A 17,671-nucleotide genomic window follows, 5' to 3' on the forward strand; every position below is an offset into this window, starting at 1 on the left:
TGTGGTAAATTCAATTGATTGGATTTGGAAAGGCACACACCTGTCTATATAAGGTTCCACAGTTGACAGTGCATGTCAGAGCAAAAACTAAGCCATGAGGTTGAATGAATTGTCCATAGAGCTCTGAGACAGGATTGTGTCGAGGCACAGATCTGGGGAAGGGTACAAAACAAATTCTGCAGCATTGAAGGACCCCAAGAACACATTGGCCTCCATCATATTTAAATGGAAGAAGTTTGGAACCACCATGAATCTTGCTAGAGCTGGCCGCCTGGCCAAACTGAGCAATCGGGGGAGAAGGGCCTTGATCAGGGAGGTGACCAAGAACCCGATGGTCACTCTGACAGAGCTCTAGAGTTCCTCTGTGGAGCTGGGAGAACCTTTCAGAAGGACAACCATCTCTGCAGCACTCCACCAATCAGGCCTTTATGGTAGTGTGGCCAGACGGAAGCCACTCCTCAGTAAAAGGCACGACAGCCCGCTCTGAGTTTTCCAAAAGGCACCTAAAGACTCTCATACCATGAGAAACAAGATTATGTGGTCTGATGAAACCAAGATTCAACTCTTTGCAGCATGAATGCCAAGCTTCACATCTGGATGAAACCTGGCACCATCCCTACAGTGAAGCGTGGTGGTGGCAGCATCATGCTATGGGGATGTTTGAAAACTGCAGGGACTGGGAGACTTGTCAGAACCGAGGCAAAGATGAATGGAGCAAAGTATAGAGATCCTTGATGAAAACCTGTTCCAGAGAGCTCAGGACCTCAGACTGGGGCGAAGTTCACCTTCCAACAGGACAACAACCCTAAGCACACAGCCAAGACAATGCAGGAGTGGCTTCAGTACAAGTCTTTGAATGTCCTTGAGTGTCCCGGACTTGAACCTGATCGAACATCTCTGGAGAGACCTGAAAATAGCTGTGCAGCAACACTCCCCATCCAACCTGACAGAGCTTGAATGCAGAGAAAAATGGGAGAAACTCCCCAAATACAGGTGTTTTATTTTTGCATATGTAACCTTTATTTAACTAGGCAATCAGTTAAGAACAAATTCTTATTTACAATGACGGCCTACACTGGCCAACCCGGACGACGCTGGGCCAATTGTGCGCCGACCTATGGGACTCCCAATCACAGCCAGTTGTGATACAGCCTGGAATCGAACCAGGGTGTCTGTAGTAACGCCTCAAGCACTGAGATGCAGTGCCTTAGACCGCTGCGCCACTCGGGAGCCCAGGTGTGCCAAGCTTGTAGCGTCATACCCAAGAAGACTTGAGGCTGTAATCGCTGCAAAAGGTGCTTCAACAAAGTACTGAGTAAAGGGTCTGAATACTTATGTGATACTAAGGTGATTTCAGTTTTATATTTGTAATACATTTGCAAAAATGTTTTTAAAAACTTTTTCCTTTGTCATAATGGGTAATGTGTGTAGATTGAGGAATAACAACAATGTAATCCATTTTAGAACAAGCCTGTAACGTAACTAAATGTGGAAAAAGTCAAGGGGTCTGAATACTTTCCGAATTGTTTGTGTGTGTGTGTGTGTGTGTGTGTGTGTGTGTGTGTGTGTGTGTGTGTGTGTGTGTGTGTGTGTGTGTGTGTGTGTGTGTGTGTGTGTGTGTGTGTGTACATGGTAGGCTACTAAATAAACTTTACAATGATACTGACTTCAAAATACAATCGCAAGAAAAACATAGTTTGGAAAGCAAACACCTACTGCTGAAAAGAGGAGACTAATCTTTTCTTGATTTAGTAGCCTACTGTAACCTATAATATACAGTGGCTATAGAAAGTCTACACCCCCGTTGATTACTTCACATTTTAGTGTTACAAATTGGGATTAAAATGGATTTGTCATTTTTGTCAACAATCTACACAAAATACTCTGTGAAAGAGGAAGATTTTTAATATTTAAAAAAAGTTAAAAAAAATTGTAGCAACTCCGGTGTAGATTTGGCTTTGTGTTGTAGGTTATTATCCTGCTGAAAGGTGATTTCCCCTCCCAGTGTCTGGTGTAAAGCAGACTGAAGCAGGTTTTCCTCTAGGATTTTGCCCGTGCTTAGCTCCCTCCTGTTTTCTTTTTTATCCTAAAACCTCCCGTCTTTGTTGATATCAAGCATACCCATACAGTACCATGATGCAGCCACCACTATGCTTGAAAATAAGGAGGCAGTTACTTAGTGATGCGTTGTGTTGGATTTGCCCCTAACATAAGGCTTTGTATTTAGGCCAAAAAGTATATTCCTTTGCAGTCTTACTTTAGTGCCTTGTTGCATACATATGCATGTTTTGGAATATTTCCTGTATATTTCTATTCTTTTCACTCTGTCATTTAGGTCATTGTAGAGTCACTACAATGTTGTTGATCCATCCTCCGTTTTCTCCTCTCACAGCCATTGAACTCTGTAGCTGTTTTAAATTCACCAATGGCCTCATGTTGACATCCATACGCAGTTTCCTTCCTGTTCTGCAGCTCAGTTCAGGGTGACTGCATCTTTGATGTGTCTGTGTGGTTTAATACATCATCCACATCATAATTATTAATTTGACCATGCTTAAAGATATATTCAATGTCTGATTTGTTGTTGTTACCCATCTACTAATCACTGCTTTTCTTTGAGGCTTTCAAAAAGCTCCCTGGTCTTTGTAGTTGAATCTGTGTGAAATTCAATACTTGACTAAGGGACCTTACAGAGGTTGTATGTATGGAGGACAGAGGAAGGCGTAGTCATTTAAAAATGTCATCCTCGATTATTTCACACAGTGAGTCCATATAACTTCGTGACTTGTTAAGCAAATGTTTACTCCTGAAATTATTTAGGCTTGCCATAACAAAGGGGTTGAATACTTTAACTCAAAACATTTCAGCTTTTAATTTAGAAAGTAGATGGCGATAGCATTGGTTTTAGTGACAGGCTAGTTTTAGTCACAGGCTGCTGCAGGGCTGGCTGCATCTCCAGATATTGGCTACATAGGGTCAACTACCTCAGCGCAAGTACCTCCCCCCCAGAAATACCTTGGTTAAATGGTAAAGCAAGGCAAGCAGTAAGTAAACCTAACAAACTGAATGCATTTTGTTAATCCAATTCCTGTGATGCTGATCAACTTACGAATATCCAAATTTGATCAGATATCATAGAAATGTAAAATAGGCATCTTTCGGTTTCAATAATAACCAACCTAATGAGCAAAATAATGACAAAAGCCTAGATGTTATTTTCTTGTTTGTAACATGTCATGGGGGTAGGTATTGGGGGCCACTTCCCTACAGGCATAAAAGTACACAAAACACTGCCAATTATTTTCTCAAAAGACAGAACTAGCCTGGTCCCAGAACTGTTTGAGCTTTTGCCTAATCCATTACTGTCATAGAGGGAATTCGATGAATGCCCCGAGTGAACAGGGTTCACGATTTGGAACCGTTCTGTCCGACGGCGAAATCGTCTCAAAACAATAGTGACGTAGGTTAAGCACATGATTTGTTGTTACCCATCTACTAATCACTGCTTTTCTTTTAAGCTTTCAAAAAGCTCCCTGGTCTTTGTAGTTGAATCTGTATGAAATTCAGTACTTGACTGAGGGACCTTACAGAGGCACATACGTAGGATTCTGTGTTTTCACATGCAAAAGTGATTGATTTTGATAAAAACGCTTCATCTGCCTTCGCAATGAAAACTGGTTTGAAAATTCAAAACATATTTTAAGGGCGAGATGTATGTTTCTAAACGATGCATCATGATGCCGAGTTGAAAACATGACCAAGCTGCACAGATTACTGTTCGATTTGAGAAAGGCACTCCTCCCTCACCGATTTTGCCCGTTCACTTCACGGGCAATTGCCAGGTGCACATAATCAAACTCCCTCATTGGCAAACAATTTTAGTTTGGCATGAGAATTCCACAAGGAATTGGCAAGGCAGAAACAAACTGGCACCCAGGCTAACACAGAACATGTTTGATTGAAGTTTAACAGAAAGTAAAACGAGTTATGAATTTATGAACTGCAACAAGTGTTTCAAGTGCTCAAAAATGAGCATTTTAACAGATTATTATCTTCAACAGACCATATTTCACACTTCCAGAAAATCTGCATATCTGATCTTCTTTGATTTTGCAGCATATTAAACCAAAACGTTGGTGTCTCTGATACAGGCAATTAATATCCAACTTTCTCACAATGTTGCAAGAAAATATCGCTGCTGTGATGTACTGTAGTCCGACAAGCACTACACCAGCTAGTGGGACTCTTAAGTTTTGTTGATGCCACAAGTCAACACTTATTATAGGCCAAATTATGGAGTAGAATTTTTTTTAAATTCATAGACTGCTGACATCTTTCAGATATGAATAATATCAAAGATAATACTGTAGCACTCATTAACAGAGTAAGAATGAAGAGATGCAAAAAAAACATTACTTATCCAACAGCTACACCTTGTGGTAGAAAAATAAACAACATTTACATGCAATTATTATGACACTCAGGAAATGGTTCAACTAATGACACATTTTAATCCAAGCTTTCATACAAAAATCAAACAAACGGTCACATTGACTTTTACATGGCTTTGGCTTAAGTAGCTCTAATACATACATACACAATATCACTTTTTACAACTGATTCCCTATCCTGGTCCTAAATGTATCTTTGCATGTACCAATTCAACCTAAACCTATCTGTATGAACTAAAAGGAAACACAGTTTTAAAACAAATCCATTGTCTTAAAAGGCACTGTGGAACCTCCTGATATGAATCCCAATTTAAACTTTAAAACAAGACTAAACTGGTGTTACGGTCCTGTAGTTACAAGGAAAGTATCATTTAGGTTCTTTGAGATGAGATTCACCCTAAAATGTCCAGCAGCGGAAAGGTATGTAATGTAGCCAAAGGCCACAATCATTCTCAGAGTGTGTGTGTGTCGTGCTCTTACTCCACTGTATAACCATGACTAAAGGGGTTCCGGGTTACTTTCCTTCAAATCTGTAGTCCTTCATGTGGTCCTCGTCTACTAGGCTCCTTGGTGGTGTCCATTAGGCTCCTGGTCGTGTCCATTGGCCACCGTACGTTGCTCTGTATGAAGGAGCTGGCTGGGCAGTGGACACAGGCATGTGTCTTACCCTTAACTGCTTTTAGCAACGCTGGTGCACTGACACACTAGCATTGCTGGGAATAGGTTGCTAAAAAAACAGAACAGGCAGGGTTTTTCTTTTTTTATTATTACAAAAAAACACAAAAAACACATTGAAGTACTAGAACATGAAGGACAAACAATACAGCATCAAGACACTATCAAACATGTATCAGTCTTTCCGCAACAGAGAAAGAAGTTCCATTTCAACTAACTGCCGGTGGGTCTTTCTAACTGGGGGAACTTGAGACAAATTATCTAAAGGTATTATTTAACAGACTTTCCACATACTTCGATATTTTGTCTCAAATTCCCCTCGCTATAAGGACCAACCGTCAAGACCACCGGCAGAGTAAGTTGAAATATAATTTTATTAACTTCTGGCCTGCGGACTGTTCAGTTTTTGCAACCCAATTCCCAGCAATGCTTGTGTGCCAATACACCAGTGTTGCTAAAAGCAGCTATCTTGGCCTCGCTCTCTCACTGCTGATTCATCTTAGCTGCTTCTGCCTTGATGAGTGAGATTAGCTCCTGGTTAATCAGAAACACAAAACGAAGACCTGCAATCTGGAGAAACAAATGACTTGTTGTGACATTCATGTTTTAGTAGAGGTGGTTGTTATAGATCAGGTATTGTGAAGTAAAAAGCATGACAGGCAGACAGAATTCATTCTCAACTATGTAATCTGTTGTTCATTAAAAAAAATTAAGCCCCTTTAAAATGTTTCTTCCATCTCACTCTTCTTGCACCAGCTACTGTTTAATACATCCTGCCATTTAAGTCTTCCAGAAATTTCCACAAACCTCCACTACAGAGTTGTTGTTGAGTTTCCACTTGTTGCCCGACAGGACTGGTCTGCCGTCTATGTAGATGGGCCTGCGGCCCTCGTTGGCTATGAAGAAGTCCCCGTTGTTCTTCAGTTTAATGATCCCTGTACATTAGACATAGACAGTTATAAACAGTTACAAACACACAATGAAAAACTAGATCAAGTCCTGATATGGGGCCATAATATTACTATATGATAGACGTTTATCAGAAAACAGTAATTTCAACAGCGTCTCATTTCACTATGGTTAAGTGAGGACAGGGAAAGCACTGCCCTCTAGAGCCCAGATACAGGTTCTTCAGCATCAGACCCAGGTAATGCAGATATGGGTTGCATCCAAAATGGCATCCTATTCCCTATGTAGTGCACTACCATTGGCTGTGACTGAAATGGCACCCTATGTTAAATTATGTCCATGTCATGGTGCTGATAAGGGAGTCACCTTGTTTCCTGGAGATCTTCCAGGCAGGTCCTTCCAGAGACAGATCCACATCTATTTGCTTGTCCTTGGTGGCTCTGCCCAGGGTGATCTAGAGGAAGTCAGATTAGCTTCATAAAATATAAAACATTTTCATATTTTCACATTTCATAAGCATACATTTCCATATAATGAACCTGCTCCACAGTCATCTTACTATGGTCCTAATATAATTTGGTACTGTACTGTAAATTCAGTTAATTCAATCTGAAATTAGCTGCTCACCTCTCGTGACCTCATAAGGTAGCGAACCATCCGGCCTCTCAGAGCTGCCAGCGTCTGGTTGTCAAAGTCTGGAGAGTTCATACCTGAGAACACAACAACATAAACCCCCTGCAAGACTGGCTTCTTACACACACACACACACACACACACACACCTGTGATGCTGTCCACCAGGACCTGCCAGCGTGGTAGCTCCTGCTCCAGCTGTCTTATCTCCTTCTTCTGATGGCGATCAGATATCATCAGCTCTGAAAGTGGGGACAGAATGAGGAAGGGCAGCAGGAGAGAGAATGAGGAAGAGGAGAAGAGATGAGACTTCTAAGCCAACCAACATGCATTAAGGAACATGCATTCAGGTGCTTTGAATTTGATCAATGAAGCACCTTCTTAGATAGACTCCTTTTATGTGTCAGTAATGTGCAAGTTATGTTTGAGTAACTCACCATGCTCCAGCACCTCATCTCTGCTCTCCCTGGGTTACGAGACAGAGAAACTGATTAGAATGACGAGGAGCTCTAAATTTTAACTCAGGGAAACTGGAAATTAATTGTGGTCAGAATGTTGACCGGTTCTCTTACTTTAGCTTAGCATCATCCACCAGCTGCTCAGCATCAGAGAAGTTGAGGACTTGGTCACCTTTAGGGAAAGGTTGGACTGCAAAAGAGAATCAAACCATACAATAAGGCATCATATATAGGGGGACTGATGGGCACTGTCAACTCACTTAGTTTTAGTTTGCAACAGTAGAACAAATCAAATTTGTCACATGCGCCGACAACAACAGGTCTAGACCTTACAGTGAAATGCTTACTTATGAGCCCTTAACCAACAACACTTTTTTTTATATAGTTAGAGGGGGAAAAGTATTTGATCCCCTGCTGATTTTGTATGTTTGCCCACTGACAAAGAAATGATCAGTCTATAATTTTAATGGTAGGTTTATTTGAACAGTGAGAGACAGAATAACAAAAAAATCCAGAAAAATGCATGTTAAATGTTATAAATTGATTTGCATTTTAATGAGGGAAATAAGTATTTGAATCCCCTCTGCAAAACATGACTTAGTACTTGGTGGCAAAACCCTTGTTGGCAATCACAGAGGTCAGACGTTTCTTGTAGTTGGCCACCAGGTTGAGTTGATGCCAAAGAGCTCAATTATGGTCTCATCTGACCCCAAAACTTTCACCCAGTTGTCCTCTGAATAATTCAGATGTTCATTGGCAAACTTCAGACGGGCATGTATATGTGCTTTCTTGAGCAGGGGGACCTTGCGGGCGCTGCATGATTTCAGTCCTTCACGGCGTAGTGTGTTACCAATTGTTTTCTTGGTGACTATGGTCCCAGCTGCCTTGAGATCATTGACAAGATCCTCCCGTGTAGTTCTGGGCTGATTCCTCACCGTTCTCATGATCATTGCAACTCCACGAGGTGAGATCTTGCATGGAGCCCCAGGCCGAGGGAGATTGACAGTTATTTTGTGTTTCTTCCGTTTGCGAATAATCGCACCAACTGTTGTCACCTTCTCACCAAGCTGCTTGGCGATGGTCTTGTAGCCCATTCCAGCCTTGTGTAGGTCTACAATCTTGTCACCTGACATCCTTGGAGAGCACTTTGGTCTTGGCCATGGTGGAAAGTTTGGAATCCGATTGATTGATTGCTTCTGTGGACAGGTGTCTTTTATACAGGTAACAAACTGAGATTAGGAGCACTCCCTTCAAGAGTGTGCTCCTAATCTCAGCTCGTTACCTGTATAAAAGACACCTGGGCGCCTGAAATCTTTCTGATTGAGAGGGGGTCAAATACTTATTTCCCTCATTAAAATGCAAATCAATTTATAACATTTTTGACATGCGTTTTCTGGATTTTTTTGTTGTTATTCTGTCTCTCACTGTTCAAATAAACCTACCATTAAAATTTTAGACTGATAATTTCTTTGTCAGTGGGCAAACATACATAATCAGCAGGGGATCAAATACTTTCCCCCCTCACTGTAAGTAAAAAATAGAAAATAAACAAATAATTCAACAGCAGCAGTAACAGAACAAGCAAAGCTATATACAGGTTGTTCTGGTACAGAGTCAATGTGCGGGGGCACCGGTTAGTTGAGGTAATTGAGGTTATATGTACATGTAGATAGATAGATTATAAACAGAGATTAGCAACAGCGTAAAAGAGGGGTCTGGGTAGCACTTGATTAGCTGTTCAGGAATCTTATGGCTTGGGGGTAGAAGCTGTTAAGAAGCCTTTTGGACCAAGACTTGGTGCTCCGGTACCCCGTGCCATGCGGTAGCAGAGAGAACCGTCTATGACTCGGGTGGCTGGAGTCTTTTTAGGGCCTTCCTCTGACACTGCCTGATATGGAGTTCCTGGATGGCAGGAAGCTTGGCCCCAGTGAAGTACTGGGCCGTTCGCACTACCCTCTGTAGTGCCTTGCGGTTGGTGGCCGAGCAGGTACCATACCCGGCAGGTGATGCAACCAGTCAGGATGCTCTCGATTGTGCAGCTGTAGAACCTTTTGAGGATCTGAGGACCCATGCCAAATCTTTTCAGTCTTCTGAGGGAGAATAGGTTTTGTCGAGCCCTCTTCACGACTGTCTTAGTGTGTTTGGACCATGATAGTTTGTTGGTGATGTGAACACCAAGGAACTTGAAGCTCTCAACCTGTTCCACTACAGCCCCGTCGATGGGAATGGGGGCGTGCTCGGTCCTCCTTTTCCTGTAGTCCACAATCTCATTTGTCTTGATCACGTTGAGGGAGAGGTTGTTGTCCTGGCACCACACGACCAGGTCTCTGACCTCCTCCCTATAGGCTGCCTCATCGTTATCGGTGATCAGGCCTACCACTGTTGTGTCGTCTGCAAACTTGATGGTGGTGGAGTCATGCCTGAACATGCAGTCATGAGTGAACAGGGAGTACAGGAGGGGACTGAGCACGCACCCCTGAGGGGCCCCCGTGTTGAGGATCAGCGTGGCAGATGTGTTGTTCCCTACCCTTATCACCGGTGGTCGGCTCATCAGGTAGTCCAGGATCCAGTCGCAGAGGAAGGTGTTAAGTCCCAGGGTCCTTAGCTTAGTGATGAGCTTTGAGGGCACTATGGTGTTGGATGCTGAGCTGTAGTCAATGAATAGCATTCTCAAATAGGTGTTCCTTTTGTCCCGGTGGGAAAGGGCAGTGTTGAGTGCAATAGAGATTGCATCATATGTGGATCTGTTGGGGCGGTACGCAAATTGGAGTGGGTCTAGGGGTTCTGCGATAATGGTGTTGATGTGAGCCATGACCAACCTTTCAAAGCACTTCATGGATACAGACGTGAGTGCTACGGGTCGGTAGTAGTTTAGGCAGGTTACCTTAATGTTATTGGGCACAGGGACTATGGTGTTCTGCTTGAAACATGTTGGTTTTACAGACTCAGTCAGGGACAGGTTGAAAATGTCAGTGAAGACACTTGCCAGTTGGTCAGCGCATGCTCGGAGCACACGTCCTGGTAATCCGTCTGGCCCTGCTGCCTTGTGAATGTTGATCTGTTTAAAGGTCTTACTCACATTGGCTAAGGAAAGCGTGATCACACAATCGCCTGGAACGGCTGGTGCGCTCATGCATGTTTCAGTGTTACTTGTCTCGAAGCGAACATAAAAGTAATTTAGCTCGTCTGATAGGTTTGTGTCACTGGGCAGCGAGTGGCTGTGCTTCCCTTTGTAGTCTAATAGTTTGCCATCCCTGCCACATCCGACGAGCGTCGAAGCCGGTGTAGTACGAGTCGATCTTAGTCATGTATTGATGCTTTGCCTGTTTGATGGTTCGTCGGAGGGCATAGCGGGAGTTCTTACTGGCTTCCAGGTTAGAGTCCCGCTCCTTGAAAGTGGCAGCTCTACCCTTTAGCTCAGTGCGGATGTTGCATGTAATCCATGGATTCTGGTTGGGGTATGTACGGTCACTGTGGGGACAACGTCATTGATGCACTTATTGATGAAGCCAGTGACTGATGTGGTGTACGCCTCAATGCTATCAGAAGAATCCCGGAACATATTCCAGTCTGTGCAGTCCTGTAGCTTAGCATCTGCTTCACCTGACCACTTTCTTATTGACCGAGTCACTGGTGCTTCCTGCTTTAGTTTTTGCTTGTAAGCAGGAATCAGGAGGTAGTTCAACTTTTAGAAATAATTCACTCCATGGATATCAAGTAATGGACTAACAGTGTAGTAGCATCCCAAATGGTACCCTATTCTGTATTAGTGCACTACTTTTGACTAGAGGCTATGGGAATAGGGTGGCATTTAGTACAAAACATATGAAACGAACCAATAAGCCCATTTGAGTTTCTCACCACTTTGGTCCTCCAGCAGGTAGTACTGTTTGAGCAGCTGCCAGTGCACCAGCAGGCTCTTGGGTGTGCGGGAGGGGTAGAACACACTGGGGTGCTTACTCAGCAGCTCCTGGAACACCTCCAGCTTGGGCTGACTGCTCTGTTCATCAGAAAACACAAACATATTTAAACAAACCCACACTCACTTCTTCAAACTGACACGCATATAGTGCCATCAATCCCACACATGTAAACATATGCAGCAAGAAAAATATTTCACCAATGGGCAGGTCATTGCTTTTTCCAGCATCACTATACTTATTTTATGGCAGAACCATATATACACACGTTTATAATCAATCTATATACACACACATGTATATAAAGTCAGTCCACACATCTGTATTTGGACAATGAAGCTAACATTTGAAATTAGGTTCTACAGTGAGCTCCCATAGTATTGGGACAGTTACACATTTGTTGTTGTAGTGCCTCAGTACTCCAGCATTTTGGATTTGAAATGATACAATGACTATGAGGTTGAAGAGTAGACAGTCAGCTTTAATGAGGGTATTTTCATCCATATCGGGTGAACCGTTTAGAAATTGCAGGACTTCTTGTACATAGTTCCCCCCATTTTAGGGGACTAAAAGTATTGGGACAAATTCACGTGTATTAAAGTAGTCAAAAGTTTAGTATTCGGTCCCATATTCCTAGCACGCAATGATTATACCAAGCTTGTGATTCTACAAACTTGTTTGATATATTTCCTGTTTGTTTTGGCTGTGTTTCAGATTATTTTGTGCACAATAGAAATTAACTGTAAATAATGTATTGTCATTTGAGTCACTTATTGTAAATAAGAATATAACATGTTTCTAAACACTTCTACATTAATGTAGATGCTAAAATGACTACGGATAGTCCTGATTGAATAGTGGATGATGAGTGAAAAAGTTATACGCACAAATAACAAACTTCCCCCAAAAATGCCAACCTCACCTGTTATTGTATTGGTAAGAGGTTAGCATGTCTTGGGGGTATGATATTTGTGCAGCTGTAACTTTCTCACTCATTATTATTCACGATTCATTCAGGACTTACGTGCTAGGAATATGGGACCAAATACTAAACTTTTGACTACTTTAATGCACGCACTCCAGCAGGTATATTTCACTGGTCACCCCCAAAACCAATTTCTCCTTTGGCCACCTTTTCTTCCAGTTCTCTGCTGCCAATGACTGGAACTGCAAAAATCGCTGAAGCTCACTAACTTCAAGCACCAGCTGTCAGAGCAGCTCACAGATCGTTGCACCTGTACATAGCCCCTCTGTAATTAGCTCATTTAACTACCTCATCCCCATACTGTATTTATTTATTTTGCTCCTTTGCACCCCAGTATCTCTACTTGCGCATTCATCTTCTACACATCTATCACGCCAGTGTTTAATTGCTATATTGTAATTACCTCGCCACTATGGCCTATTTTATTGCCTTTACCTCCCTTATCTTACCTCATTTGCATACACTGTATATATACTTTTTCCCCCTACAGTATTATTGACTGTATGTTTGTTTATTCCATGTCTAACTCTGTGTTGTTATATGTGTCGAACTGCTTTGCTTTATCTTGGCCAGGTCGCAGTTGTAAATGAAAACTTGTTCTCAACTAGCCTACCTGGTTAAATAAAGGTGAAAAAAAATTGCACATAAGTGAATTTGTCCCAATACTTTTAGTCCCTTAAAATAGGGGGACTATGTAAATACAGTTCACCCGATATGGATGAAAATACCCTCAAACTAAAGCTGACAGTCTGCACTTTAACCCCATAGTCATTGTATAATTTCAAATTAAAGTGCTGGAGTACAGAGCCAAAACAGAAAATGTGTCACTGTCCCAATACTTTTGGAACTCACTGTATACTCCAGCATTGTGGATATGAAATAATGTATTTCATACAAGACGACAGTACAGAATGTCACCTTTTATTTGAGGGTGTATCTGTTTTACCGTTTAGAAATTAAAGCACTTTATGTATCCCTTCCCCATTTTAAGAAGTCATATGTATTTGGACAAATTCACTTATTGTGTATTAAAGTAGTCAAATGTTTAGTATTTGGTCCCATACTCCTAGCACACAATGACTAAGTCAAGCTTGGGACTCAGATGCATTTGCAGTTTGTTTTGGTTATGTTTTGCCCAATAATAACTGAATGGTGAATGATGACTGGAGTAATATAAGTGTTCAGAAATATCTATTCTTACTTAGAAAAAAAGTGACTCCAATGACACGACATTATTCACCATTCAGTTTCTCTTGGGCAAAATATGGAATATGGAACCAAATTCTAAACTTTTGACTTCTTTAATACACTATAAGTGAATTTGTACAAATACTTATGAATTCTTCAAACATGGCATAGGTATGAAAATACCCTGAAAAATAATAATAAAAAAAAAAATTTTTTTTAAATTTTTTTTTTTAAATCACCTAATATAAAAAATGCTATATCAAATTCAAAATGCTGGAGTATAAAGCCAACTTTAAAAATGTTTGCTTCACTGTACATATACATATCGTGTGGACTGTATAGAGCTCGGGTTTTTAATGTTTATTCAACCATCTCTGACCTGTGTGTATGATTAAAAAGGTTGAGATGCAATAGAGAGCTCAATAACTCTATATTTGGGCGTTGCTTTGTGACTGACTACATATTTCGAGAGCAAGAACTGGGCCATCTTCACCTGATGTGACTTCATATTTCAAACATCATAGAAACCCCTCAGCCTCACTCACTGATGCAATCTTGGCCAGCAGAGCCTCCTCAGCCTGACTGAAGAGAGCTTTGCTCTGGATTGCAGCAATGGCCTCCGGATGAAGCTGCCTCATTGCCTGCCATGCCAACCTATAACACAGAGACAGGGGTAGAACATTGTCACAAATAATAGAGATTTATTTGCCTTTACTTGACCAGTCAAATCAACAATAATTGGTTGTCTATTACAATAACAGTCTTGCGGTTAATTAATAAGGGGGAGGAACAAATTTGACAGCGGTGGTCAAATGTGCTGGACGGAACGAGAAAGACAAAGAGAGAGGAAGGAAAAGGATAGGAGGAAGTGGATAGTAGGAGATGGCCAGGGGTGTGTGGGATGTGGTGGAGCTCTTACTTGGAGATGACGGGGTCATAGAGCAGAGAGTACCAGCGCTCCTGGATCTCCCTCAGGGTGAAACGACAGCTGAATTTCACTCCCAGATGAACAGAGGTCAGATCTGTCGTCTAACAGCGCACACACACAATACACACAGGCAGTTGTGCATTACCATATCAATGAGCTGTATTATACATCCATAGAAAGATTATATGGATACATCGCAAACACATTGAAAATTCATATTTCCATTAATCAAGATCAATGTTTACATAGTATACTACGCTGACAAATTCCAATGAGTTATAGCACTGATGCTTCAGTTATATATCAATAGCCTCTCTCTACTGTCTTTAGGCCTATTACCTGTAGCACAGCGTTGATGAGCAGCAGGTCATCAGTGGGTTTCCAGCGGCCCAGGTCTTTAGTGATCTGGAGGGGCTGCTTGCTCTTCTTCACCCTCTTGGCGATGGACGGGGGGGTGATCACCATGGTGAGGGGCGGCGTGAGGGCCGTGCTGGACTTGGACATCTGACATAGGGGAGCATGGAAATGGGGAACCAATGAGACATCTCCTTTGCCTTTTACTTTAGTAGTGATTTTATCATCGGTCAGACACCCTTATTAGTTAGAGTCTAGAGACAAATAAAGAACTGACCATATAAACAGCACAATACTCTGCAGGTTGCAGGTTGTCATGAGTCTTGTCCTGGAGGCAGAACTCAGCAATTTTTCCTTAGACAGTCCAGCTGCAAAGTCAAAATTGGCTATATTGTAAAAATTAATGAAAATAAAAAAAATACGCTTTTTGGTCTAAATGTAAGGTTAGGCATTAGGGATAGCAGTACGGTTAGGGTTAAGGTTTAAAATCCTATTTTACGACTGTGGCTGTGCCAGCTAGTGACCACTCTGCAGAGCTGCCTCCAGAACAAGACTCATGACAAACAGCAGAGTATTGTGCTGTTTATATGGTATATGATTTTTATGGTCAGGACTGAAAAATGCTAACCTGCTAATAGTCTAGCCATTTAATCAAGAGTAATTCAACAACTATCGGTATCTCCCTCTCTGCCTTTCTCAATATGAGCTACTCATAAAAACACCACCCTCTCTTTGGATTCAATTCCTCCTTCATACCTTCTTCTTCTCATTGGATGAGGGTTCGCTCCCAGAGCAGCGGATTGGCTCGATGACAGGTGGGCCCTTGACCCTGCTGGATGACTTGGCCAGGCTGCTCTCCACCAGTTCATCATCAAACTTCTTCCTTTTAATTGACCTAGGAGTAGGAGAGGAACAGGTTAGATATCATATAGCAACCAGAGCTGCAACAGAGAGGACCCTTGAGCTTCCTTTCAGACAGGCCTACTTCAAATTCAGAGGGTAGGTGATGCAGAATGAATGCTGTCCAATGGTCAGAAGTGTAGGCAGTTATTTTTAATCACTGAACAAGGTGTTAGATGTTCATATTTCAGGTTAAAACTGATGGAAAGATTGAAGCTAAAAAAGTGCCTGCAGAGAAAAATAAGTAACGTTCAAACCTTGAAGAGCTCCTGCGATTGGGCACAACACCACCACCCCCAACAAATGCCTGTGTTGCTGTTCTTTTGATATCTTTCATCCCAGTCGACTCCTCGTCCTCTGAACGGCTCTGTGTCCCAGCTGCTCCCATCGGTGCCCCAACCACAGATGCAGCTGCAGCACCTGCCTGCATATCTATCCCCACAGAGACAAATCTCAATGTTAGACTATGGATTATGACAACATAAATAGCAACAACTTGCAACAAAAGGCAGGCAGACAACCAAGAGATGTGCATACCTTTTTCCATGATCTTGTTCACAGTCCAGAGATTTCGAATAAATGTTGAATAAAATAATGTTGCTACATTCGGCAGGTGTCACTCAGACAACGTATCTCAGGTGGCAATCTGAGACGAAAGAGGAAGGTATTAGTCAGAGATGGGCGGTAAATGGGAAGCATGTACTCAACAAATATGGAGTTTTGATGAGCAACTATCGACATTTACTGACGTCACGGGCAGTATGTACATCCAAAAAAGATCTAAATAAAACGTGGAAGCAACCAAGGATCCCGGTCATCACAAACCCTGCTTCCATGAATAGGTCGGAAGTCTACAACAGGTCAATACATTGGAGGTGCCGAATAGGCATTTTTTCAGTTGCATGTAACTTTTTATTTACAAATTTTTGGGAAGTACATACCGGCCGTGACGGCTGTAAATTACGATAGTTGCTCATTAAAACTCAATATTTGGTGAGTAACGAATGTATTTGGACATTATTAAGCTTGAAAAGCTGGTGAATGGCTGCTTCCTGGGGCTGACGTCTCCGTCCTGTAAGGCCAGATTCTGGTTCAAGTGAATCTTGAGCTGGTGAATGGGAGTTTGAATCGGAGCTTCCTGGGAACAGATACTTGGGCAAGATGTGCTATTGCTAGCTAGTTTGATGTGGATACAGCAGTAACGTTAACGGTCTTCAAAGCTAGGAACATTTCACATCATGGTTATCTAACGAAGCAGCCTCTTCCCTTATTCCTCTACCTACCTCGTCTCAGGCTGGTTTATCAGCCAACTAGAGTCTATTCAGGTACGTTGAACTTCGAATAAATCAACACAATTGCTATATGTTTCTGTTATATTCGAAATTAACTAGCTAGTTACATTCATGCTAACAATAACAGAACGAAACACATTTCCGGTACGCACAGGAAATGTTGTTGGTCGTCTACTTCATAACGTTCTCGTAACGTGCATTGTCGCCACCAACAGGACTGGCTCATTTACATCAGACTATCCATTATATTGACCAGATACTCAAGTGGTCGCTCTAACAATGGAAATAAATGTCTTCAAAAATGGATGACAGTCCAAACACGTTATCCACTTTCCCTCTGGGCAATCCCCGTCGAAACCGGATGCAGATTGATTGCCATCTTAAGTGGAGGTCCAATTCACCAACGTTAACCCCTCGGCCCTCAATTTATCTCGAGGGAGAGTGAATAATTTAGGTCACGTGTGAGGTTGATATGACCCACGATTCAATGCACACTGTAGTCACATGTCAAACTCTGGTGACCGTGAAATGTCAAATGTAATCAACAAGGCTGCATTTTCGGCAAATCAGAAAAAAGTATGAAGCTAGCTTATATAGACACACACACATTGATTTTAGCGTTGGCAAATTGGCTTAGTCTCGTAGTGAGGAGCCTAAAAAACGTTGCTAGATTCAAACATATTTTTTGCAATTCCTAAATGTATTAGAATAAATTACGAAACTATAAAACTAGCTAGCCAGCTACCTGACAGGAGTGCTAGCTAGATATGTTAGCTTACTAGTGTTAGGGTTGCGAAAGTTCAACTGAGATAGGAACAATAGTACACCTGAACTTGGTTAAAATAATTGTTTAATTCAAAAGTTAATAAATGGCAAATACATTTTTCGTATATACGGGCTCACTGCACCACCCCGCAGGGTGGGACAAGGAACTGATTTGTTTCTGACAAAGATAGTATTTTATACTCGTGACAGAGAT

The 17,671-nt window shown here is 41.9% G+C and overlaps 1 protein-coding gene across 2 annotated transcripts; it reads right to left on the bottom strand.

The window, feature by feature from the left end:
* Window positions 1-4,491: 4,491 nt before the first annotated feature.
* On the bottom strand, window positions 4,492-17,077 carry mcrs1 (microspherule protein 1). Of its 2 annotated transcripts, none has more exons than XM_055914103.1 (15): window positions 16,845-17,077; window positions 15,938-16,046; window positions 15,658-15,832; window positions 15,257-15,395; window positions 14,486-14,650; window positions 14,138-14,247; window positions 13,764-13,872; window positions 10,987-11,125; window positions 7,240-7,315; window positions 7,105-7,133; window positions 6,817-6,909; window positions 6,663-6,745; window positions 6,402-6,489; window positions 5,934-6,061; window positions 4,492-5,696 (listed from the first exon to the last, which is right to left on the bottom strand). In XM_055914103.1, the coding sequence occupies exons 2-15, from the start codon at window positions 15,945-15,947 to the stop codon at window positions 5,610-5,612; spliced, it is 1,431 nt and encodes a 476-aa protein (XP_055770078.1). In that variant the 5' UTR covers window positions 15,948-16,046; window positions 16,845-17,077; the 3' UTR covers window positions 4,492-5,609. The 2 variants fall into 2 exon arrangements, with proteins under 2 accessions (XP_055770078.1, XP_055770074.1); XM_055914099.1 differs by lacking the exon at window positions 16,845-17,077 and adding an exon at window positions 16,684-16,838.
* Window positions 17,078-17,671: the final 594 nt, after the last annotated feature.

This window comes from Salvelinus fontinalis, chromosome 3 (assembly GCF_029448725.1).
Source record: "Salvelinus fontinalis isolate EN_2023a chromosome 3, ASM2944872v1, whole genome shotgun sequence".
Taxonomy (NCBI): Eukaryota; Metazoa; Chordata; class Actinopteri; order Salmoniformes; family Salmonidae; genus Salvelinus; species Salvelinus fontinalis.